We start from the raw sequence: 25,224 nt of genomic DNA, 5'->3' as shown, positions 1-25,224 counted from the left end.
GCTCATACAATCATTAAACCGTCGAAAATGAATAAAGCTATATCATTGTTATTATGACTATTAGTGAAACAATAAACGTGTTTTTTCACATAATGCAGCCTACATTATAGTTTAACTGACTAAAATCCACTGTACAATAGTTTTCAGATCTCATTTTATTTTATACATTTCCTGGTAGAATCAGAATTTCGTCATTTTTGAAACCTGTTACTAATAAAACTTTATTTTCTACATAAAATAATTAGTTTGACGGTTTTGACAGTATGAATCAAACATATGTATTAAATTATGGCAGAAGTCAAACAGCAGAGGGCGCTACATATGTGTATGGTTTTTTCCCCCGTTACACAAAAACACCAAAGACAGGCATTATTTGTGCAATATATGAATATTAATATGGTTATAGAATTGTTACCAGTTATGTATGACATCAATCCTGTAAACTTGTTTTTTTTTTTATTAAAGAATGGTTTAATTTTTATTTTAAATGGATTATATTCGGTATATATTACGGTGCAGTAAAACAAGACCATTTATCCGTGTATATATTTTCTACATGTGAAAATAATTTTGTTTCGAAGTATTATTGCTATATGGCAGTCTGTGCCTTTTTAAATTCTCAGTTACTTTAACTTTTACTTTCGGTTTTCCTGTCTCGTCCATTGTTACTAGGCTAGTTTTGATAAAATTAGTATTTTTTTGTTTGACTCAGAACTCATCCTTCACGTTTTGGAATTCTAACAACACAACAAAAATGTTATTTATTTATTTATTTTAATTGCGACAATGTCTAGGCCTCTCTAGGGCGTTTTCAATTTCAGTTGAAAAAGTACTTTATTGGCATGATTGTACATACAAGGAAAATAAATATAAGGCATAACAATAAAAAATAAGTATGGTGCTGAGAAGTGAAGTATTCATAAGTATTAATATATATTGAATAGGCGTGAATCTCTCTCTCTCTCTCTCTCTCTCTCTCTCTCTCTCTCTCTCTCTCTCTCTCTCTCTCTCAATCTATCTATCTGACTGTGTGACCTGGATCTAACGTCTGCAAACACAACCCCTCCATGTCCTCTCTGCTCGATCGTTGTAAGGGACTGAGTTGACTTGGACCAGTGGTCTTCAGTGTAGTTCAGTGTGTCGCTTTAGACTCGTATAGTTTGTGATGCTCAGGTGTGTAGCGCCTAGCCGCTAACGGCCACAGTGTGACGGACTCTCACCCGCCACAGCCACCAAACTCTGAATGTTTCTTATGTCTGTGTAAACCAAACAAGCACAGAGTGTGGGTTTCATTTGGAAAATCAGCTTTTCAAGGTAAGAAATCTACTTTTATGTATTCCATACTCTGAAGAAGCATTAGCAGGACTATGCGGCTATATTAGCTTAGCTCTGTGTAACGAAGCTAATGAGGCACTTTACTGTGCTTTTTAGTTTCACTTTACAGTATAGAGTAACTTCCATATGTAGACACGTGTGTTATCGTGTATACGTTTAGAAGCGTCAATATCTGTTGTGTTGTGAGCTCCTCTGTGGCGTATTTGCTGTCTGGCTAAGCTAACGTTAAATGCTAGCAGAGAGTTGACAACTACAAGCATTGACGATTCGCTGTTCATATCTCCCTTTTTCCTATGAAGATCGAGATTTGATGGAAGTAAAGTGTTTAAAAACGAAACTTGCTTATGTGAATATCATGTTTTAGCTTTGAAATATATCACTGGTTTGGTATTATTGCATTAATGTCAGTGATGCTTCACTGTTCACAAGGTTTATGCTCAATGCTGTTTTTTTACTTTAAAGAGCACAGGGATACTTTAAATGATGGTTTTCATTTAAGGAACCGAGATAACATTGGTGTGTGGTATTTCCTTCAGTGTTTATATTGTAACGCCCACTTATCTGGAGAGCGTACATCAGGATCAGGGCTTTGTTGTAGTCAGTGGTGTAAACAGTGATTTTGAAGTGAAGTGACCTACTGCCAAGTATGGTGACCCATACTCGGAATTCGTGCTCTGCATTTAACCCATCCAATGTGCACACACACAGCAGTGAACTCACACACACCGTGAACACACACCCGGAGCAGTGGGCAGCCATTTATGCTGCGGCGCCCGGGGAGCAGTTGGGGGTTCGGTGCCTTGCTCAAGGGCACCTCAGTCGTGGTATTGAGGGTGGAGAGAGCGCTGGACATTCACTCCCCCCACCTACAATCCCTGCCGGCCTGAAACTCGAACCCGCAACCTTTGGATTACGAGTCCGACTCTCTAACCATTAGGCCACGACTTCCCCAAAAAAATGTGAGCCAGCGGCGAGCTCCGGCGAGAGCGGCACGGCGCGTCTTTTACACGCATTTGCATGATAAATGTCAGGGCATGTAACAGTAGTGTTACAGCGAAGTGCACACCTCTAAAAGAATCCTATATGCAAGGCATTCCATAGTGTTGAACACATGCCACAGACTTTTTTCATAGGGTTTGATCAATTCCCTTGGCAAGTCATGATGTTAGTCTATCTAGGCCACTGATCTTTACAGGGGTTTTTAAATTGGGGCCCAAGGACCCCCAGGGGCCTGTAAAGGAATGCTGGGGGTCCATAGAAAAGTTTACAGAAAAAGTGTTTAAAAATAAAAAAACAGAATCAATTCTGAAAATCAGTAGGTTAAAATAAAGTGCTAGTAAATTAATGAATTAAAAATTAGATTAAAATAAATAAGAATTGGATTAAAATATATAAATGAGTAAATAAATTAAAATAGACTAGTGAAAGTGGAGGGAAGTGCTGAAGTCAACAACAGCGGACTTTGATCCGTCTAATCAGCAGTTGCTGATTTCAACCGATAAAGTCTGTGAAAGGTGCAGGTCCTTCCATATCACCGTATGATAATTAATGTTCTTAAAGCAGTGAAAAGTTATTGAGACAAATGCGAATGCATGGACAGGTCAAAGGCAGCAGAGATTAATTCATATGAGGGTGGAGTGTAAAAGCATGTATGTGTGTGAGATGGATTAGTCCCATATGCAGATGTTGCATGGTTGCAGATTGAATCCTCATGAGTAGGGTGAGTTTATGTTCATTCTCGCAATGATTTGTATTTATTTATTATTTATTTTCCTGCAGTCCACATCTCAGTGCTCCACTAAACTGACTTGGACTTGCACAGCAGATTACAAATCATGTTGTCATGGAAGCATCTTAAATAATAAACTCATAAATAACTAAAATGGATTTTTTCACATGATTTCATGGTGGATGGATTTCATGTTGACTTAATTATAACTGGATCAAGCTGGGTTTCCATGCTTTTTCAGATGCTGCAAGATAAATGTGTAAGGTGTGGTTCAGTGTTCTTTGGATCCAGAATTATTAAATGCAAAGCCTTTGCTCCCCTGGAGTTGTCATTGGCATGATTGTTATACAGCTGTGCCATGTTTGTTACATTTCTTAATTATTGATTTAACTGTACTTAACTGTCTCCAAGTTATTTTAATTTATTTAAATAATATTAGATCTGTTGTCAGGTCACATTATAATGTTTTGATTAATCAGATGATCAGACTAATTAACCCCACTGTGAAGTAAAACATGATAAAGTCCAAGGAGTGACTACTTTGTATTATTACTGTATTTGTTCACTAACGCACACATCCCTTACCAAATGACTGCAAAGCATTCTGTGCACTGCTGTGGTGGACTGTGGGAGGTATTGTGACTTGTGACCATTCACTGAACATAACCTGCCATTTTCATTTTTAGTCATCAAATACCTGCGTTTGAATGCTAGACAATTTGTCTGCTTTGTAAACTAATTTTGCACAAGGTCAGTCAACATTTGGTCTGTTTGGCTCAAATATTTGAGCCCCACTGACTCATGCACCGTTTCCCCGGTTTGCCATCTGCACTTTTGTGTGACACTGACTCATATAAATCTATATGATTTATTTATATATAAAAAGGAACCACCTTTAATAAAACTGTTCTATATTTGTTCTAGGAGAAGTTTGTTGCTAGGTATAGACAATATTAAACGAAGAGTTCAATCAACAATAAAAAAAACTTTCTGAGTTTGCTCACGCCTGTGCCATTCTTAAGGGGATTTCTAATGCTATTTAATTAATTAAAATCTGAATTCTGATGTATTTAAATAGTTGGATTCTCATGCTAAACATGACCAAAGTCTCAAAGTAGTTGGATGTATAATGGAGTATTTCTGTGCCAAAGACACTCCTTCAGGGTTTGAACAAGTTTCACTTTTTTTTTTTTTTTTAAAGTATGGCTCTCTTATGACATCACAAAGGGTGGAATTCCTTGTATGGGCGCTTGTCCAGGAAGAGCATGTTTATGTCTATCACAGCTTGCAGAAAATCACTACTCAAAAGCTTTGCATGGTCATGACTGCAATACTACAGTATAGATACTCGAAATTAACATGAGATTGGAAGAAACTGCGTATGTTATGTCCACTGATTTAGATAAGAAACGGGTGGAAGGAGATATTGGGCAGAATGTTCATGCTGCACTGTTCCAGACAATGTTTTTTCATGCTGCAAAAACATATTAAAAAGTTCCAGAATAGCCCAGCATTTTGTCATATTGAGTTGTCATTCACTAAACATGCCTTCTAACGGCACTTCCAAATAGAACTTAGACTTGTCCATATTCACACTTTGTTTGTGAAAGTTTCACAAGGTTTAACATTAGCGATGCCAAAATGCCATTGGTTCCTTGCATCTCACAACCAGTCGCAATGGGGCAATATAAAATATGCACCTTGCATGTGAGATTTGAAAATTATGGCTTATATCTTGAATAGCAAACAACTTGAGATACTAGATCAATAATTCATTACAGAATAACAAGTTTACGCAGTGATGCGCAGATCAGATCTAAGGTCAGTGAATCTGCTAATAAAAATGAACCATCCATTCATCATCATGCAAAACATACACGACATTATAGCGAACTTTTCATTGTTTCTCGAAACGTCATAGCATTTCCACACCGGCGATGACTGCGGCATATGTCCCCACGTATCATACACGTCATCATGCGTTGATGTCATCAAATTGCGATCGGTGCATGAGATCGGCCAAATGTATGAGTACCGATCGAGTCATAAAATGTGATTATCGGCCGATGCCGATCGATCGGAGCATGCCTATCTAAGACATCCCTTTTATAGCTAATCATGTTACAGACTTGATGTCAATTAACTTAATTAGTTGCTAGATGTTCTCCCAGCTGAATCTTTTCAAAATGTCTTGCTTTTTCAGCCCTTTGTTGCCCCCGTGCCAACTTTTTTGAGACCTGTAGCAGGCATCAAATTTGAAAGGAGTTCATTTAGTGATTAAAAGTGTAACAATTCTGTTTAAACATTTGTTATCTATGTTCTATTGTCAATAAAATATTGGCTCATGTGATTTGAAAGTCTTTTAGTTTTCATTTTGTTCAAATTTAGAAAAACGATCTATGCGATGCTATATTCTTTAATAATAGCAAAATCATTCAGTATTTTAGTGACAGTTTTCATTAAGAACTAGATAATACTGAGAACATAATTCTGAAATAAAACAACTACAGTGTCTTGCTCACAAAAATGCTTTAGAAGACTTTGAATATAGTGCACAAGTCATACTTTTGTAAAGCTTGAAAGTCCTTTGTCAATGTATGCTGTAGGGGTGTGCGATTATGACGATTTTTGATCGTGGACGATAATGTCTCCACGATCTGCTTTTGAAGAAATATCGTAGTATCGTGCTACAGCGCACATTGTCAAATACAGTTCTGGTCTCCGTCTCTATATACTGTACAACACGACATACAGCAGGAGAGTTACTCTGACAGGACACTGCACTTATTCGCGATCGCAAAAGTACTTATTAGCACACAAGCCTTGCTGGTTAAATGTTTAATTCGCGCGCTGGTCTGACGTGCGCATACACCTGAAGCACGCGCACTAAAACCCTGTCTAACAGCGCCTGATTACTCAACTAACTTATCTTTTGCGCTAATACTGTCAAAACACAAGGTTTACATACAGACTCAGTTGGTTATCTCTAAAATGAAAGTAAATGGTTAAGAAAGAAACGGTTGCGTGCCTGTATATTAGATGCGTGCAGGTCTTAAAGAGACAGGACGCTAAACATGCTGTCGACTGTCATTAAAGGGATAGTTCACCCTAAAATTTAATTTCTGTCATTATTTTCTCACTCACATGTTGTCCCAAACTTCTATTAATTTCTTGTGCTGAACCCAAAAGAAGATATTTTGAAGAATGAGGGTAACCGAACAGTTGCTGGTCCACATTGACTTTAGTAGGAAAGAAAAATCCTATGGAAGTCACTGTGGACCAGCAACTGTTTGGTTACCCTCAGTCTTCAAAATAGCATTTATGTTCAGCAGAAGAAAGAAACTCATTCAGGTTTAAAACAACTTTTGAGTAAATGATGGTATAAAAATAAAAAAAACAGAATATTTATTTTTTGGGGGAACTATTCATTTAACGTTAACAAAACAAAACGCAAAGAGAAAAATCACTCACTATTCTTGACTGAAAAACTTTAATACAGTTGCTTTAGGAATCAGTCTATGTAGTGTTTTATTTTTATATTTGTTAATTCAATTTCATTGTATGCTCCTGCTAAATACACCTATTGTAAATAAAGAAAATAAAGCACTTATTTGTATATTATATGTATTTGTAATGTGTGTCTTTGTTCTTATTTTTTAATAAGAAAGATAAAATAATGACAGATTTTTTTTATCTTCGCCCACTTTGGCCTAAATATCTGCCATGCATCTTTGTCTTTCTAGTTTGGCTATAATGCTCAGACAACTTGTAAAACTAACATGACAAAGATTGTGATAAAATCGTGAATCGTGATATGATATTTTTCCCATATCGCCCACCCCTAGTATGCTTGTATTTTATAGTTAAGAGCAGCATAAATATTCTTTAAATTAGCTCCTTATGTGTTCCATGATAGAAAACCATATATATGGCTATATTTTTCCTGTATATATTTGGTGAAGTATCCCTTTAATGGAGAAGGCGGCTACAGAACTGAATCTAGTAAAAACAGAAGTGGGTTTTTGTCAGTTTGGTGACGTGTTTTGACAGAAAGCTCAGGCCAGTTGGTTCTCATTGAGGAATAATTTGTTGCATCTGCAGGTTTGTTGGGTGGAGGCTGAATTTTGGCGTCCTTTGCGTGTGTGTGCTTCTAAAGGTGGGATGTTGCATCACTGGAGAGTCTGTTGAGGACACAAAAGCAGCGTTGTGCCCTGGTCATGTGATGCCTGTTTGGAAAGCTCCGACCATGTGATCCTGCCTCACAGAGTGCTGAGTCGAACTTTCAAACGCCGCCTCACCCTTGAGATGTGAGCATGATAGAGAAAAAGACTGAGAAGGGAACGATACAGAGCCATTAAAGAAGGAAGACGCAGATAAACAGGTGTGGACGACAAAACAGGAAATGAAAGCAATAGTGTAACAACTCTACGGTGCAGACTGCGTGCAATTCTCTCATTCGGTCCTTACACACCATTTCCCTGATGGTGCTGTGGGGACGGTGGCTGTCTTCTGTGGAGTCAGTTTGTTGGAATGTGAAGATTTTGCAAGGACAAGAATCAATGGCTGAAGTGGACCAAGAACGTTTCCTAGGGAATTGGAATACTTCTTGGAATGGAAGGGGAACTCTGTGGAATTCCACAGCTGCACCAGGAACAATAGGTTGGAAATAGAGGAATTGCTGCTTGAATTTCCTTGATGCTATCTAATAACATAGCTTGTGCTGAATTGAAACATAACCTTCAAGTAATAGTACACTCATGAATCTATTCAGCCAGAAAGTGTAGATGATGAGCTATTGTAGGCTATATATATTATTTCAGTTTATTTAATGAGCTGAAAATACAAGAAAAGTTGTTCTTTAGCAGCGGTTATGGAGAAAGCTCTAATGGGGAAGCTGAAACTTGTCATTTTGTGATTTGCGGATAACATGATCCAGATGCCCTGGTGAGGAAGTGTTTGTGTGTGTGTCACGTTGTTGCCACACCCCTATATGTCCCTCCACAGACTTTGTGATTGCGTTGTTGGGGAATTTATTAGTGCACTTTAATAATCTTTAGTGTCTGTTTCTATGGCATCTTTATTTACTCTTTGCGATTTATTGAGAGGAATAACAAACATCCGTGCTGCCATGAAGGCGTTTTCCACAAAAATTTCTAATTTATTATGACTTTCTTACGGTGGCCGAGAAGTGCAAAACAAATCACAATTCTGAAAACAAAATAACAATTCAGAAAACACAACAACAATTCAGAAAACATTATAACAATAAGAAAACGCAATGACAAATCCAAAAACAAAATAACAAATCAGAAAACACAACAAATCAGACAAACCGGAAGAGGTAGGTATAGTTTGAGACAGCACCATTGGTTTGGGAATAGATTACTCATCGCTGATTGGACGAGACATCTGTCAATCAAGGTGTACAGGAAGAACGAGAAGAAGAACAGCACGAGGCTTGCCATAGCAAGAATCGTGCAGCCCTAGTTTCCATTCACATTTACTCTTTCTGGAAACCTGAAATGGTACTTTAGGCTCATAATTCTCAGTGACTGGAATTGTAATTCATTCCTAGTCATTTGTAGAATGGCAAGAACATTCTGCCAAACCTAATATTTTCGTTGATAAAATAATGTTATACAGATTTGGAACAGCATGAGAGTGTATAGATAATGAGAGGGCCTTCATTTTTAGTTGAACCATTCCTTTTGTTTTCAGTGGTTTGTGCATGTGCATGTTACCACTGTATTGCGTCGCGCTGTCACTTTAGCTGTCTGGAGTGTGGTTGCAGTCACTCAATAATTTAGCTGCTAGACGGTCTCACTGACGCTTGTTGTTTCTCTCCCATTCTTTTTTTTTAAAGAAGATGATTTGAGAGACTTTTAATCTGCGAGTGTTTTTTTTTTTTGTAGCTGAAGTAGTTGTCATTTCAGCTCCAAACCAAAGAATGTTGGCTGTTGCCATGGCCTCAGTGTTTCACAGACAGGCTTCCTGTTTTGGTGTTCTGTTCCTTAGCAAGAGTGAGTTTCCTGTTGAACCAGACTGAGAGAACAGGAGAGCAGGTTGCTTTGGCTCTGCACATGAGGTTCATGAATGTTTGAGATGTTATTTTTGCAGTGCTATTGATCTTTTTTTCACTTTGTCTTTTGTCTCTTATCCTTCGGTCTGACTGCAGTCCTGGAGTTTGCCACAGGGGGTAAGCAGAGTGTGGGGTATGAGTCATGACGTCTGTGGTGCTTGTAGACAGTGGAGGAGCGGTGGTGGAGTATGTCACAGCAGAGGACGACCATTTTACGGTAAGATTTTGACCACTACAAAATATTTTTTTAACATATGTCACTTTATATTACTTTGCTGCTAGTCTCACGTTAAAATGGCACATCCAGAAAGTTCTTTCCCTGACTGTTTCCTTGATGTATTCAAATATGACGAGCTCCAATGTGATTGGCTGACATTACACAATTTGCAGGAGTTAGGCTTGCCATAATCTTGCACAGTCATAGTTTTCACTATTGGCCTGACATTTGTTGACTTTGTAGTTTATTCTGTCAGAAATGTACTGAAGATCATCCAATCAGATTAGAGCTTGCCAGATTCAGAAAGTGTTTACCATTTTTATGTGCAGTTTACATCAGATGGTCAATGAGATGGAACAATAACTTCTGATGCTAAGAGTTATAGTGCTCCTTTTTTGAATCACAGACAAGTTGTTGAAATGTTCACCAGTATACCAATTTATTCAACATTTTCCCGAGAGTAATATCCGATTTTGTGTTTTTAAATCTGGGTGAACCGGAAGTTGCTACCGACTTTAATTCAGTATTATGATGCATTTTAAACAGAATATTGAATGAGAAAACAGATGATCTTGATTTTAATGCACTTCCTTGGCATCTCATCATCAGAGAAGGAACGCCATTCTAATGTGGAAGCACATTTTCAGATTTGGATTAAAGGTTATGAAGAGAAACTTTTTTTTTTTCTGTAAATTGCATGGATGAATTGTTCTCCACTAGACTATTTGTATAGGCTATTTACTGTTTTAATTTTAGTTTTAGTCATCTTGTCTTTTTTATTAATTCAATTTTGTTATTAATTCATTTGTCAGTTAAGTTTTAGTAATTTTAGTATTTCAACTTATTTATTTCAGTTAGTTGCCAAGTATTTTATGTTTTCATTTAATATTTATATTTCATATTATATCCCCTTTATTTCAATTACTGAAAATTAGTTTTAGTTAAGAATAACAACACTGATGTGCGCTAACAGGGTAAATGAATTCTGAGAGCATGTGTCTCATAAAAAAAGAAAATTGTTATTTGTATTGTGGTCATTTTATATGTTGGTCAGAACATATTTTCCTGTAAAAGTAGGCAGTTTTGGTCCGAATAAGCTGGACCACAAAACCAGTCTTAAGTCGCTGGGGTATATTTGTAGCAATAGCCAAAAATACATTGTATGGGTCGAAATTATTGATTTTTCTTTTATGCCAAAAATCATTAGGATATTAAGTAAAGATCATGTTCCGTGAAGATATTTTGTAAATTTCCTACTATAAATATATCAAAACTTAATTTTTGATTAGTAATATGCATTGCTAAGAACTTCATTTGGACAACTTTAAAGTCAATTTTCTCAATATTGTTTTTTTTTTTTTTTTTTTCTTGCACCCTCAGATTCCAGATTTTCAAATATTGTCCTAACAAACCATACATCCATGGAAAGCTCATTTATTCAGCTTTCAGATGATGTATAAATCTAAATTTTGACAAATTGACCCTTATGACTGGTTTTGTGGACCAGGGTCACATTTCTAAAGATAATGACTCTGGAACGATATAGTTGGGATCCCTTTCAGAAATATTTTTTTCTAGCTGGTGAACAATGAAAACCCCGAAAGCCAATCTGCATCATGTGCTTATAATAAACAGAATGTTATAGTCTATTGGTGTGGATGCTAATTCTCTCTTCTTTGTCTAGGAGGAGGGTGTGTATGAGGTTGAGGGAGAGATGGAGGGAGAGGTGGAAGGAGAGGTGGAGTACCCTGCAGTGATTGTGGAGCAGGTGCCCAGTGCGCGGTTGGAGCAGGGCTTCGCTGCTCAGGTGCTGGTGTACGATGATGAGACCTACCTGATGCAGGGAGTTGCTGAGGAGCAGGAGGTGGAGACTGAAGTGCTAGAGACAGGTGAGAACACTTACAACAACTACTATACTGTCTTTCTCAGACGATTTTCACTCAACCTATATAAACACCTGGGCCCGTATCCCTAAAGAATTTTTGTGCAAAAAGTGGCTCCTAGCGGCCAAATTCTAAGAAAATTCTCAGAGTCATGACGTTTTCTTAGAATTTCCCCTAAAAGTGACACAAAAATCCCAGTTAATATAAAAGCTATTCCTCAAGATTCCTAGCGCTTAAAAGGGCTCCTAAGGCGAGATCTGCTAAGAGCAGGGAAGAGGACTTTTAGTGGCTTAGGAGTTCCCCTAAGCAGCTGCACAAAATGGCCAACAGAGGAGGCAGGAGAGATGTCCTGCAAACACTGGATGACAGGGAATTATTGAGACGCTACAGATTGGATCGTGCAGGAATCATGTTTGTGGTGGATCTCCTTAGAGATGCAATTACTACTTCATTAAGGACAGCCCCTTGAGATAGGCCATCTTGTTTTCAATGGGGTCCATATGGGAGTGAAAGTACAAAATATGCCAGCTAGGATATTAATATGAGCAAATAAGACACAAATCATTATTTGAACAGGGTGTAATGAGCTTAAGTTTTTACATATTTTAGATTCTAATGTTAGGCTATAACCCCTACAGCTTACTATTCATTTTCCAGATATTTTCTTGAATGTGAAATATTATTTACAATTACAGTCTGCATAAGATTAGAGTGTATAATTATGTTTATTGATTTGAGGGTACATCCTTTGCTCATTATCACCAAAAGTTCATTTTCATCAAACTTGTAGGATCAACCAATCACGGCTTTTGAAATGATGACTCATACCTAGCAACGGGGTCAACCACACCTCCTCACTAAGATAGGATTTTCCATCCATTCCTTGCTCAGAGTTCACTGAAAATGTTCTGGAATCACTTCTAAGCTAAAACTCCTGGCAAGGAATTTTTAGGTTAAGTTAGGAGCTCTCTGAGAGGATTCTCAGAATCTTTAGGGATACGGGCCCTGGTTAGGAAATTTGAAGATAAAACCCTTTTGGGCTTCAGCATCACTGCATGGAGACACATACACAATGTTTAATGTAAGCACGCTAAACATAAATGCTCTGTTACACTACCTCATAGGCTTAGTCAGTTATAAAATTGGAAAGACTGCTGCTTAATTAAATATATGCACTGCATGTTTTAGCGCGAAGCACTGCACTTTGTTCATTTAAATGCAAGCAGCTCATGATTCAGTGTTCCATACAAACTCATCTCTGCATGTGCTGTGAGTTTGGGTTGCTTATAGACTCCGTGCAGTTTTCCACCAAAATAAAAGCTCTGGCATAATGTTGGAAAGGAATTACAACAGACATAAATACTAGTAATGTCATTTTTTTTATATAAGGTATTTTTAGGGCTGTCAATCGATTTTATTTTATGTTTTAAATGCACCTTAAATTAATACTTTTCAAGTTTTTAATACTCTAATCAACAAGGGTGTGGATAAATATGGATGCTTTATGCAAATGTATGTTTATTATTATTGAAGCCATAGTCAACATAGAGCATGAAGACTAGACATGTTTCAAAGGTCATAGATGTTTTTCAAAGAACTTGTTCATGTCTATTAGACACACACAAAAAAGAAATACCAGGTTCCCATTACTTCTCTTTCTTTGCACTGAGCAATTTGCTTACACAAACCTATTTACATTTTTGCACGACAGGGCAGCCCTTCTTCTGAACATGCAAAATGTACATTTATTATTTATTATTAGATTTGTTTGCCTCTCTGTGCCCACATACTGTATTTTGATGCAGCTAAATTCTCAATAAAACTGTTTTCATTGATATATTTAACTTTTTCTGTTGTCAGACAACGGAATGAATATGAAATGGTGACTGAAACGCAACCCTTTAAGACCAGGCTACTTAACCAGCTCTCCCTCCCAATATGTTAATTGCACAAAAATCCTGATAATCAAGCTGTCGTCTGATGAAATCAAATACACAAGATAATGACAATAGCTGTGCTGTGATTTCGGCTATACTTGCATGTAAAATTAGAGAAGCAACATAATACTTGAAAGCGCTGCTCCTCTCTGCCGCTTGCTGAACAATGCAGACGCACAGAGAGAGAAAGAGGTGTGCGCGCGCTGGGACAGCAAGACCTCGTGCTCACGCGGCAGTACCAGCTAGTCTCAAAAACTAAATAAGGTTTGGGCAAACCCTAAAGATTTTTCACTAGGCGCTTTTCTGAAGAGGGGAGGGGGAGGGGGGGTCGCTAAAGGGGTCTGCAAAGTCCCGAAGTTGGCAACACTGTGCATCTCCATTTCTCCAACTACGGGCTAGGCCACAGGTCAAACAGAAAATGCGCACCGCGTTAATAAAATTAGTGTCGTTAAAATGAATTTGCATTAACTTTGACAGCCCTATTTTGTTTATTTTGCAGTAGTAATGTATTTATAGATTTATAATTTGAATGATACTAGAATAATATATTTTAATTAGGGCCGGGACTCGATTAAAAAAATTAATCTAATTAATTAGAGGCTTTGTAATTAATTAATCGAAATTAATCGCATTTTAATCGCATATAAATATTTACCTGAGAACAGTGAGAAGTAAGTTTTTTTTATATGGATTTTTAAATTTCCCATCCACAGGGCCAACCAAAGCGGTCTCATCAGCTTCTTTGTCCATGTTCACTGTGGTTTGTTTTTGTCTGTTTCTCAATATGCGTTCTTCAGCGATCTTGCGTCCTTGTGTTCTCGTTAACCGTCGAAGTTCAGTTCCAATTCTCAAGAACGCAAGTACAGAGGATGCATGAAAGTGCCCGGATATGTTCTTGAAAATGAGGATGAATCGAGTGCAGACTTGAGAGAATCGAGCCGTTAGAAATCCCAGAAAACGCTGTGGGTGGCCGGTTTACGGAAGCCTGTAAGCTTTAAAGTCGCTCTCACAAATACTTAACGGCTCTTCAAGTTGAAAGTAAACATTTATCCTTTTGTTTTGGTTAATTTTAATAAAGTTATAAGACCCGGAGAAAGTCTGCATTTTTATTGGCATATTAAAATGAATCTTAACAGTAAAACATATAATGCTGTAAAATAAAACAATACAATTATATGAAAGTAATATCTATAATAGTATGAAATGTTTTAATAAGTTATGATATGACATTTTGTAATATTTATTGTTCATTGGCCGTTTCTTATGCTGAGACTATGCGGTCAGTTAAGCAGGAATGCAGTAAGTTACATCTCAGTTCTCATAAGTGTGCGTTCTGTGTTCTCGCGTCCTTCCGAGTTCGTTCTTCCAAGGAAGCTTGCCAAGACTAGGGCTGGGTATCGTTCAAAAAATTTCGATATTGATACCGATACCTTGAGTTCGATACCGGTTCCTGAACGGTACTTTTTTCGATACCAATTTTATAAAATCAGTTTTAATAAGATTACATTATCTGAAAAAAATATTTTGTTTTAGCTTGTTGATATTTATACAGACTCAAAGTCTCATCTCCTGAGCCACTGCACAAAGGAACAAAATATATCCAACACAAATAAATAAATAATTTTAATAAAGTTCAAATTGTTTTCAGTTTACACATCTGTTAGGCTACGTTTACATTTGTGCGTGTTCATTTTAAAACACATAGCTCAGACAGAATCATCATTTCTAGGTTGTTAAAGACTTCAAGAAATTTAAAATCTTCATCCACTTTCATAAGTGGGTGTTTTATTTTCTTTCACCACATGTTTTATTGTTATTAAATTCTGGTGTAGTATGTCTAATTATTTGAATGCATAAAAACAACTTAGTTTATTTAAATTTATTCTTAAAATAGCCTTATGAAATGTTTTATTTTTCCTCAGAAATTCTGTGTTCTGTATCTGGTTTTCAAATGAAGACATAAAACATTAATTTAATTTCTCTTTAAATTATTGAAAATCAAAGTTTATTTATTTTGGCAAACAAAGGGAGGTTACTATTAAAATTAAAACATGGAATAACTGTTGTGTGATCATTACTAAAAAAAAAAAAGTTTTAATAATTTTAATAGTAGCCTAGTAGTAGCAGTAGTATGTACTGTCTGCTGAACAATATTAATACCGTTAATATTAAAACCGAACTTTTATTTTGACGGGTTGCCTGGAATACCTTTACAGTTCTGTGTGTATATGAGATGAGTTAGTTTTACTCGAATCAAACGGTAAAATGCTCATGAAGTGACTTTCAGAGCAGGTCTGGAGATGTTGTTCATGTCCTCATTTAGAGAGGCGGCAGACGCTGAAATGACCGCGAACGTCACGCGAGCTTCAGTCTGTGTATAATAAACAAACCGCGCGATTTAAAGAGCGGACTGCTCCGTGCGCTTTCGAAACGCTCTCGCGGAGGTCAAACACTGATCAATCTGCACGTCGCCGTTTCTAGTCAAACACACCTAGTGCTGCAGGATTATTGGCTCACTGATGTGATGAGATTAACCCCTTAGGTATCGAAATTTGGTACCGAACGACAAGACGTTTTTCGATACTCGGTGGTATCGAGGCAATTCGGTCGGTGCCTAAAAAGTATCGAACTCGATACCCAGCCCTAGCCAAGACCGGTCTCCACGAACGCAAGTCCGTTCTGACGCTAGTTGGTGCTCCAGTATAATCGGTCCGTCGAAACTCATCCAGTGAGAAACGTTCCGCGGTGCAAAAATAAGTGCGATTAAAATGCGTTAAAAAAAATTAACGCGTTATTTTTGTGTAATTAATTAATCTAAATTAACGCGTTAAAGTCCCGGCCCTAATTTTAATAATAATTTATTAGTAGTAGTAGTTTTAGAAATAAGTCGTAGTATTGTATGTTTATATTAAGTGGGAGGGTTCTTTTTTTGTCACATGCCTTTTATAAAGGACCTGTATTTTAGATGCATTCTAATTATTGACTCATTTCATTACAAATAAAAACGTTGTCTGCGTAATTCGATATACATCAACTTCTAGCTATTCAAAACACATCTGTATTGAATTCCCCATCAAAGTGGCAGGAAAACCCCTTTGCACACACTTTACCACAACTTCCAGCCATACTTAATGTGCTTTTGTTCACTTGAACAAAATGCTCTCTATTCCTGATTGCATGTTAAAATATTTAGAATCCTGTGATTTCCAGTAGTTGCTGTTGGCAGAGAGACTTTATGAAGCCACTGTTTGTGAACATATGACTTGTTATTAATGCATTATGCATTGCAAAACTGAATCGCCCAATGAGAATTCTTTATGGGTGGATGTTGATAGACATTAAATGCTACAGGGAGAGTAGACTATAATAGTTGCACATTGCTTGCTTATGTCTCAGTTATGTTAATAGTTAGGCACCCTGGTTATTTTGGTGCTTGCAGACTATTTGTTATTATACGTTTGTTGTATAATGCTGGCCCTATGGATTTATGGGATATTTAGTGATGCATCATTTCAGAGGGTAACCACTTAAGCATGATTCTGCTAGAAAATCAACCATATCGCCCAAGGATAGCTTTTTTGTTTTGGTTACAGTTACTAACAGCCAAACCCAGGACTATGCTTCTATTTTTACAACCAATTTCTGATCAAAATTGCCCTGTTAATAGAATGTAAAAAAAAAAAAAAGTTCACCCCCTTCATTGTATGGATTAAAAACAACAACAAACCCAATGAAAGTAAAAGGTGACTGTTCTATTTTTTTTTTTTTTAAATCATCTTTTGTGTTCCACTAAGTAATGGTTCGGAGCAACATGAGGATGAGGGTGTATAAATTGTGTGGATTTGCCAAGGCCCTGTCTTATGATAAATCTCTACTGCCCTCTTGTGGGCACTCTTTGAAGTGTTGCGCAGAATATGGTCATTCGTCTCATAACTTTTTGGAAGTATAATAATACTTATGATACTTAAAATGCCAATACTTAAGTCACTTATACTTGATACTAACAAGTGTCACGTGACATCATAATACCCCCGCCCCCTTATTATTCGTCCAGAAATATTTTAGACATCAGTTACAAAAATGCATAAAAGATAATAACAAAGATTTTGAATATGAAGATGCTTATAAAGAATGTCCCTCTGGATAACAATGAAATACAAAATACGACGCAAAAAAGGGAAAAGAAATGCACACGCTCGTGTCTATTTAGAAGAGTTGTTTTTTATGGCATATTTATATACTTTGAGATCATCGTTTAAAGTGCTTAAGACAAGATGTTTAAGAATATGCATATATATATATATATACATATGTATATATGCACCACTTGTTAATAATAAAATGCAGAATAAGACACAAAAAAGAATATGGGAAAAGAAATGCACATTTTCTGCTCAGAATTTCACATTTTCGGTTCAGTTTTCTGTTCTTTTCAATTATTTATATGCTTTAGATACTTTTAGATGACAGTCGAAAGTTAAAAAAAAAGTGTAGGAATATTTTATAAAGAATATCCCCATTAAAAAATCTCCAATAGACAATTTTAGATTTACCGTGTTTTACAATACATAAGCGTAATTTTAACTGCTGTTTTTAAAAGATTTAAAAAGTATTTTTTTGTAAATGCTTTTGACGTAAATCGAACGTAACGCAGAGCGCGCGGAGGATTTCCTGTGTTTGGCGCGGAAGGATCTGTGCGCGCTGTTGAGATTGTGGAGATTTCCTGTGGAGGCGGAGTGATACGTGAGTCTCTAAACGCTTTCAATGCGAGTCAATGTGAATTCTGCATCTCTGGACGAAACATGGCGACGTCGCTGCATGATGGACCCGCTAACCAGCTCGATCTGCTTATCCGAGCAGGTAAAAACACTAAAGCGCTTGCTCAACCTCGCCCGCGTGGGTTTGTTTGGGGCGCAGCAGAGCGGTGCTCGCGCCGCAGCAATGAGATCCGTGAAGTTGTGCTGTAAAGTAATGGAGGGCATTTCAGGAAGTGATCACCTTGGAAGGCAACCTGCATGGCGTTGCCTACTTTTCTTATCTGCTTTCTTGGAGTGCTGAAGAGTAGCGTGCAGGCGTGTGTGTTGTGTTATGCGTGAGCAGCGTGCACCGTGTTGAGTTTGCCCTGCGCTGAGGGCGTTTTTAAAGATGGACTGTGTGAGAATAACGGGTTTCTCTGGAGGTGGTGCGCTGCTCTGAAACCAGGAAGTGGGAGAGATGTTGTCTTTCCTACGTCTTTGCCACGCTGTCTGGAGTCGGAAGGACACGGAGTTTCATTTTTAACTCTGAAATACAGTTTAATAAAATCTGAATGTTAGTTAATCTATTGAGTGGATTATATATTTCATAAAATAGCGCCTGAGAGCTTTACGTTTAACGATTGGTTGATTTTGATGCCTCATCGTCAAAGGAAATGTGGCATATCGGATGAAAAAAAATCCTACATTATAGCCACATTGTAACTTATTAATAGTGTTAAGATGTATGTCGAAAACATTGAGTTTGAGTAATAAAATCCGTGTTTTCTTCATGTCGCAGATGTCCCGTTATCTAAACGTGGTCGCTTTGCTTTCTGCACATTTCAGCGCTGTGAGCAACATTCATCGCTTAATTATTCCTTCAAATCTCACTTTGTATTTTTGAGACCAGAAATGTGTTTCTGTAAAAGTGTCGAGTGGATATTTGACTTTTTTCCTGTGAATGTTTAGATTTTAGAGGTAATTTGATGGCGGAAGCATTGTTATTCCACTGGGCTGTCTACATTTTGAGTGACGGCGCTTGTTGTCCAATAGTATTGGCGTCGCGTTCGAAATCCTACACCTGACCAATCAGCTCGCATTTTGTCTTGGGGCGTTGATCAGCGAAGAGGCCAATCAGATTCGGGGCGGGGATTGAGTGGCAGGAAGCACTGAGAGCGTTTTCAGAAAGAACTGGAGGGAAAGCTCTGACGACTGTAAACACGGAAATGAGGAGGGACAGCACTACTTTCTAGTGGACCGCTATTTTAGTGACAGAAAAATAGTACCACGACTCTTCTGTACTGGTTGTTAAAGATTTGCTGAATTATTGCTAATAATAAGGTATTATTATATGACCAGTGACTTGATATTTAGCAGCTGTTGTAGTGTTTTGTGAACAATTATGTGAATGTTTATTACTTGTTCTTATCGGCAGGATGTTTTTTATTTAATTTATTTGTTTGTTTAAAGAGCTTTTAGTATTGTTTTGGCTTTTTCTAGTTTTAACATTTTTATTTTAGTTCATTCTTGGATAAACACACTTCTGAAGAAGTCGTTTGGCCTCTTTAAGAAACATTTAAATCATAAATAAAAATAGTCAAGAGTTGTCATCCTTGTGTTCTTCTAAAAATTATGGTACATAATTTCATGGAACAACATGAGGGTGAGTAAATTCCGTAATATATTTTGTGTAAACTATCATTTTAACATTGTTATATATATATATATTTTTTTTTTTTTCTGTTTTATAGTAATTGTTTGAAAGCAGGCTCCTTATATTAACTCTGCAGTGTTTAATAATGTACACAAGCTTTTTTGTTTCAATATCTGCACTTTGATTTGTGTCCTGTCTCTAAGGGCATATCTGTCTGAATACAGGAAGTAAATGCATGCCGGGTCACCCATTCTAGAGGACACCGTGTGTATGTTTATGACTGGAACTGCCTAAAGATAGCCCCCTTGTGCAGCAACAGACATGCATAGCCAAACATGGGCAGGCTCAGGTTATAATGGGAGTTGAGTGACGGCTTGGATAGACTGGCACAGGTGCTAGTGGCTCTGGATGTTAACGTCAAAGGGAGCAGGACTGGAAGTTGTGTGCCTTTTATATGCATGAACTGCTTGTCTGAGATCAGCCTCTCCGCACCTGTTTCTAAATAAGTGCGTTCAACAAAGTGACTTGTCAGTTAGCAGATGCTTTTATCCAAACTGTCTGAGTAGACTGATTGCAGGTATGACACCCCTGGATCTATTTAGGTGCAAAGGCAGAATCTCAAGAAGGCTATAGTTCAGAGGTTGCACTTTTGTATTAATGGGTCCTTGTGGGATTTACATATAATGTTCTCTCTTAACCATTTGTGTTGGTTATATTTGTTGATTCTTTGTTAGAGTGCTAGAGTCTGTCACTCATGTCAACTCTTTAACTTTTGATTATTTGCAGTGACAAAGCAATATATTTTCAGTGTTAACTCCTCTTTAACTGCAGTAGTGTTTTAAAGCTCTTAAGTACCATATTAAAGTGTCAATCACACTTTTGATTTAGTCTCCATAGTAAGTGGATGTAAATAAAATAACTTGTTCAGCCATAAAGAATAAAAATAAATATATGATTAAAAAAAGGGCCATAAAAAACTTTTTTTAAATTTTATTTATAGCCATTGCTAGACCAGTTTTCTCATCAACCATGCTTAAACGTATCACTCACTCTGTGGGGTTTGATTGTGTGTGATGTTTATTTTTTTTCTTCCCTTTTAATATTATGATATTGAGTAACCATGAATGCACGTTTTCCACCCACTAGCACCCTCTATTGTCAGTTAGGTGTACAGATATTCAATTTGAAACATGAGATTGCTTGTGTACCAGCAGTCCAGTGCATGGGGCATTTGATAATTACACTACTGTTCAAAAATTTAGGTTGGGAAGATTTATTTAGCAATGGTGCATTCAGTTGATCAAACGTAACTTAATATTTATACATTTACAAAATACTTTTTCTGAAAATGTTTTTTCATTGAGGGCAATAAATGACATTTTAAAGTACATTATTATTATAATGTAAAAAAATGTTTTCAACTTTAGTTCACATTATTACTGTTTTTAGTGTATTTTTGTCTTTAAAAAGTTTTTGTGTGTTCTGTCTGTTGCAGTGGAAGCATCAGTTCATGGCTCTGTACAATGCTCTGACAAAACCATTGAGGCTGCTGAAGCTCTTCTACACATGGACTCTCCCTCCAGCTTGCGTGGAGACCGGAGCCCAGGTGAGCACTGCTCTCTCACTTCTAGCTTTCACATCACAAAACAAGACACTGTAGATAGCCACACTGTGGGCAAAACATGATTTTCAAATTTTTTTTTTTTCCCCTGTTGTGTAGAGGTATTTGTGCCTCCATGTGTCAACACTTCGGAGTTCCTGCATGCTGCCATGCGACCTGACGTGCTGACAGAGACAGTGGTGGAGGTCAGCACAGAGGACTCGGAGCCCATGGAGGTGGTTACAGTTCTTCAGGAGCCGGAGATGCTGGAGACAGAACCCACCAAAAGAAGAAAATGTGAGAACATGAACATTGGCAAAGGCAATAATCAGATAATTTTTTTTAGTTAAATGAGATGTCTCTGAATATATTCTGTTAACTTTGTATTTATTTATACATTTATTTAAATTTTTAAATTAAACTTTTAACTGTCATTTGTCTAATCTTTTCAGCTGGGCGGAAACCCAAACCCCATCACATTTCAAACGGATCTCCAGACCTGGGCATCAAGAAGAAGTCTAGAGAAGGGAAAGGTATGTCTCATACATTCAGTGTTATATGCATGATATGCTTAATCAGCGGGTGAAGAAACATTTGGGTCATATTTAACTGCAAAATCATAAAGGAACTGTAATGAAATGTACTGTAATCCAATCTTTTTCTCATTACTTTCATGTATATCTGTTGTACATTGTATACATCATATTATTCGTTATTCATATTACTCAATTTTGGGTAATCAGTACTTTAGAGAGAACTTTATTATGTTATTGTTGTGTTTTGTGTTAGTCAGCTGTATTATTTAGTTATTTTTTAACCTAATCAAAATAACTCAACTGCAGTTTGATTGAGATTTATTGGAATGCACAGTTTTAGGTTTTTTACTTTAATAGCAATGAAAAAAACCTATTCATTGCCATTAAAGTGAAATTACTGAACCTACACATAGGTATTTGTGACATCCATGGTAATATTTATTTTATTTTTAAATGGAACCTATTCAGTTTTTACATCTGTTGTGCTTTGTTGGATTGTCAGTTGCTGTTTATTTGCAAGTATTAATCAGTTGAACTTTTGTGATTATTTGTGTTTTCTTACAGGAAGTACATACCTGTGGGAGTTCCTGTTGGACCTGCTGCAGGATAAGAACACCTGTCCCAGATACATTAAGTGGACACAGAGGGAGAAGGGCATCTTCAAACTGGTGGACTCCAAAGCTGTGTCAAAGCTCTGGGGCAAACACAAGAACAAACCAGACATGAACTATGAAACCATGGGCAGAGCTCTCAGGTGAGAAGCTTGTGTGTGCAAACACCATAAGATGACTTTTTCCAACCCGTTTTGCGATGCTAGCAATTGGTATCCATAACTAGAACTATCTGTTCTAATGTTGTATTTGTTTCTCTCTCAGGTATTACTATCAAAGAGGCATCTTGGCTAAAGTAGAGGGTCAGAGGTTGGTGTATCAGTTTAAGGAAATGCCTAAAGACATTGTCGTCATCGATGACGATAAGTGCGACCCTGGCGACGACGTAATCGGAGAGAAGACCTACGAGCGTGTTCCTCCCTCATCTGACACTCTATTGGCAACTGACCTCTCCAAAACCCCTGCCATCTTGAGAGGGGGCGGTAGGACTGTGGTCTATCCGGGTTCCCCAAAAGCTAAAGCTGCGCTCACTGCAACTCCTGTTCAGCGGATTGTAACGGTCTCTACGTCAATGGATCCATCGCAGCCGTCCCATGCCACCATTATCCCCAATGCACCCAGGTAACCAGTCTTAAATTTGTGTAATATTGTGTAAAAGATTTCTCAACTGTTATGTTTTAAAATATTATCTTGTGTCCAGGACTGTGCGGGTTGCTATGCAAGTGCCGGTCGTAATGACAAACTCCTTGGGACAGAAGATCTCCACGGTGGCTGTGCAGTCAATGAACTCGTCACTCTTCACTACAGCGCCCACTAACACCGGCTCAGCAACTGGTGCAAAAGTCTTAATTCAAACCATGCCAACGATGGTTCCCGCCACGGCTGAGAACGGTGACAAGATCACTGTCCAGCTCGCTAAGATAATCACCATCCCCGCAAGCCAGCTCACGCAGTGCCAGCTACAAGGCAAACCGGGCACCCCAACGGGCATCAATCTGATGGGCGCCCCCCTCGCTGTCCGAGCCCTTGCGCCCATGTCTGTGGCACCGGGGGCGCAGGTGGTCAGATTGACAGTTCCAGCCCAGCAGAGTCCAGCTCAGGCGAAGACGCAGGTCCCTGTTTCAATCCAGACGCAAACTCAAGTCCCAATCTCCATTCAGACGGCATCTACGCCGGCATCAGTTCCAGTTCAGATCCAGATTCAACAGAGCCAGCTTTCTCCAAAAGCAAAAAGCCCAGAGTCGAAACCCGACAGCACTTCAGCAGAACCACCTGAGCAGGACAATCCCACACAGGAAGCAGCAGTGGTGGTGGTAGAGGAAGGTTCAAATCCACAGTCTGAAGCAGAGAGCTGAAGAGTGATGCCTTTAGTCAGTCATGAACAATAAATGAACTTATCTGATACCATTGAACCAGATACCATTGTCACATTCTGGGAGTACAAACTGGAGATTTGTTGACTTGTACAGTTTCGGAGTTCAATTGTGGTTTAATTTTATATATTAGGAAAAAAAATCAGGCAAAGACCACAATTCTCACATCATGTGGACTAAATCTGGATGTCCATCATTTCAATTATGAGTTGTTAAAGGGACCAATGTAAAGGACACTACAGATTTTTTTTATTTTTTTTTTATCTAACTTTGACACTAATAACAACTAAGCAGAACACTAAGGAGTGAGTAGTTGTAGTCAATTATGTGAACCATTGAGGGAGGATAAATTCAACTTTTTATAACTTGTATAAAGAGTTTTTTTTCTTTAACATTTAAATTGCAAGGCAAAACCAGCAGTTTCTTTTTATGATCACTGTGAGCGCACATTTCTGCCCGTGTTTCACAGGAACGTGATGATCCTCCCTCCTCCTCTACTAAGGGAAGAAATGGACTTTGTATATATGAATTATACAGTTTACTGAATTTTTAAACAATGCAGCCTTAGAACAGTTTTGTTTTTGTTGTTATTCTTTTAAGTCAAGCTTTTGTGTTACGCTCTTTTTTTTTTTTTTTTCTTCCTTACACATTGTACCAAGCACAGTATTATTGGCAAACAAACAAATGGCAAAACATTTTTGCATTCACGTCTCAGTCATCCAGATAAAAAAGACCGTACTGATTAGGTGTAAGTAAATCTGGATCCAAATCCTGGAATTATGCCAATTCCCCCCCCAAAAAGGTCAATCATCAGCATGCATCCTCACTTCAAATACATCTGTTGCGCATTTTTCTTTTGTTTTTATTAGTCCTTAAAGAGGGAGAACAAGATGTTTGTTCAGAATAATCTAGTTTGTATATTCAACATTTGAAGTATATTCTATTTTGTTGTACTCTTGTTTCAAAGTGTACTCAAGTAGATTTTACTCAAATACAAAAATATTCCTGAATTTGAGTGGTGTTGTTTTTAATACATCTGTGTCAGCTGCAGAGCTGTTTTGTTTGTTGCGTCTTAGGTCGCTATTTCATGATCACCAACAAATGACAACTTCGAAAGATTTGAGCTTTAGCTGCATTGAAATATTTTAACATTTACTGCTAGACTGCTTGCAACCGCCAGGCTAAATGTGATTTATTCTAATCTAAACTAGATTAAAAACAGCGTGGGAATTACCAATGTTTTTCCATTAAAACATTATTCTTTGAAAACGTTTTGTAAAATGTTTATATTCATATATACGTTTTATGATAAGTGGAGGCTAACTGCTGCTTCACAACCAATTTTTTAAGTTCTGGGGCTGGTTGCATAAACTACGTTAAGACTGTGTTTTAAGAGCTGACTAACTAGCAGTTATTCTTGAATCTTACTTTTTGTATTCAAATTAGACCAGTCTTAAGTATTAAAAATGAACTGACTTATAAGACTAGTCTAAGCATTTTATGCATCTGGCCACTATGTGACTGCCACTAAATG

General features: G+C 37.5%; 1 protein-coding gene across 10 annotated transcripts; it reads left to right on the top strand.

Moving 5' to 3' along the window:
- The first annotated feature begins 991 nt into the window (after positions 1-991).
- Positions 992-24,955, top strand: LOC306873313 (ETS-related transcription factor Elf-2-like). Of its 10 annotated transcripts, none has more exons than XM_079422521.1 (9): positions 992-1,314; positions 9,240-9,360; positions 11,045-11,249; positions 21,066-21,176; positions 21,291-21,467; positions 21,623-21,703; positions 22,271-22,460; positions 22,582-22,938; positions 23,018-24,955. In XM_079422521.1, the coding sequence occupies exons 2-9, from the start codon at positions 9,286-9,288 to the stop codon at positions 23,670-23,672; spliced, it is 1,851 nt and encodes a 616-aa protein (XP_079278647.1). In that variant the 5' UTR covers positions 992-1,314; positions 9,240-9,285; the 3' UTR covers positions 23,673-24,955. The 10 variants fall into 10 exon arrangements, with proteins under 10 accessions (XP_079278647.1, XP_079278643.1, XP_079278648.1 ...); XM_079422517.1 differs by having other exon boundaries at positions 1,001-1,314; positions 21,291-21,491; positions 23,018-24,949; XM_079422522.1 differs by lacking the exon at positions 992-1,314 and adding an exon at positions 7,122-7,723 and having other exon boundaries at positions 23,018-24,949.
- The last annotated feature ends 269 nt before the right edge of the window (positions 24,956-25,224 follow it).

The sequence above is a fragment of the Barbus barbus genome (assembly GCF_936440315.1).
Source record: "Barbus barbus genome assembly, chromosome: 7".
NCBI lineage: Eukaryota > Metazoa > Chordata > Actinopteri > Cypriniformes > Cyprinidae > Barbus > Barbus barbus.
The sequence above is the reverse complement of the archived record's forward strand: the minus strand, read 5'-3'. Positions and strand labels throughout refer to the sequence as shown.

What these genes read in the sequence shown, in the direction of transcription:
- LOC306873313 (XM_079422517.1), top strand. Translation starts at nt 9,286, where the DNA reads ATGACGTCTGTGGTGCTTGTAGACAGTGGAGGAGCGGTGGTGGAGTAT. An exon ending in GAACATGAACATTGGCAAAG is followed by an intron (nt 21,492 to 21,622) that starts GCAATAATCAGA and finishes TAATCTTTTCAG; the next exon opens with CTGGGCGGAAACCCAAACCC. An exon ending in ACCATGGGCAGAGCTCTCAG is followed by an intron (nt 22,461 to 22,581) that starts GTGAGAAGCTTG and finishes TTTCTCTCTCAG; the next exon opens with GTATTACTATCAAAGAGGCA.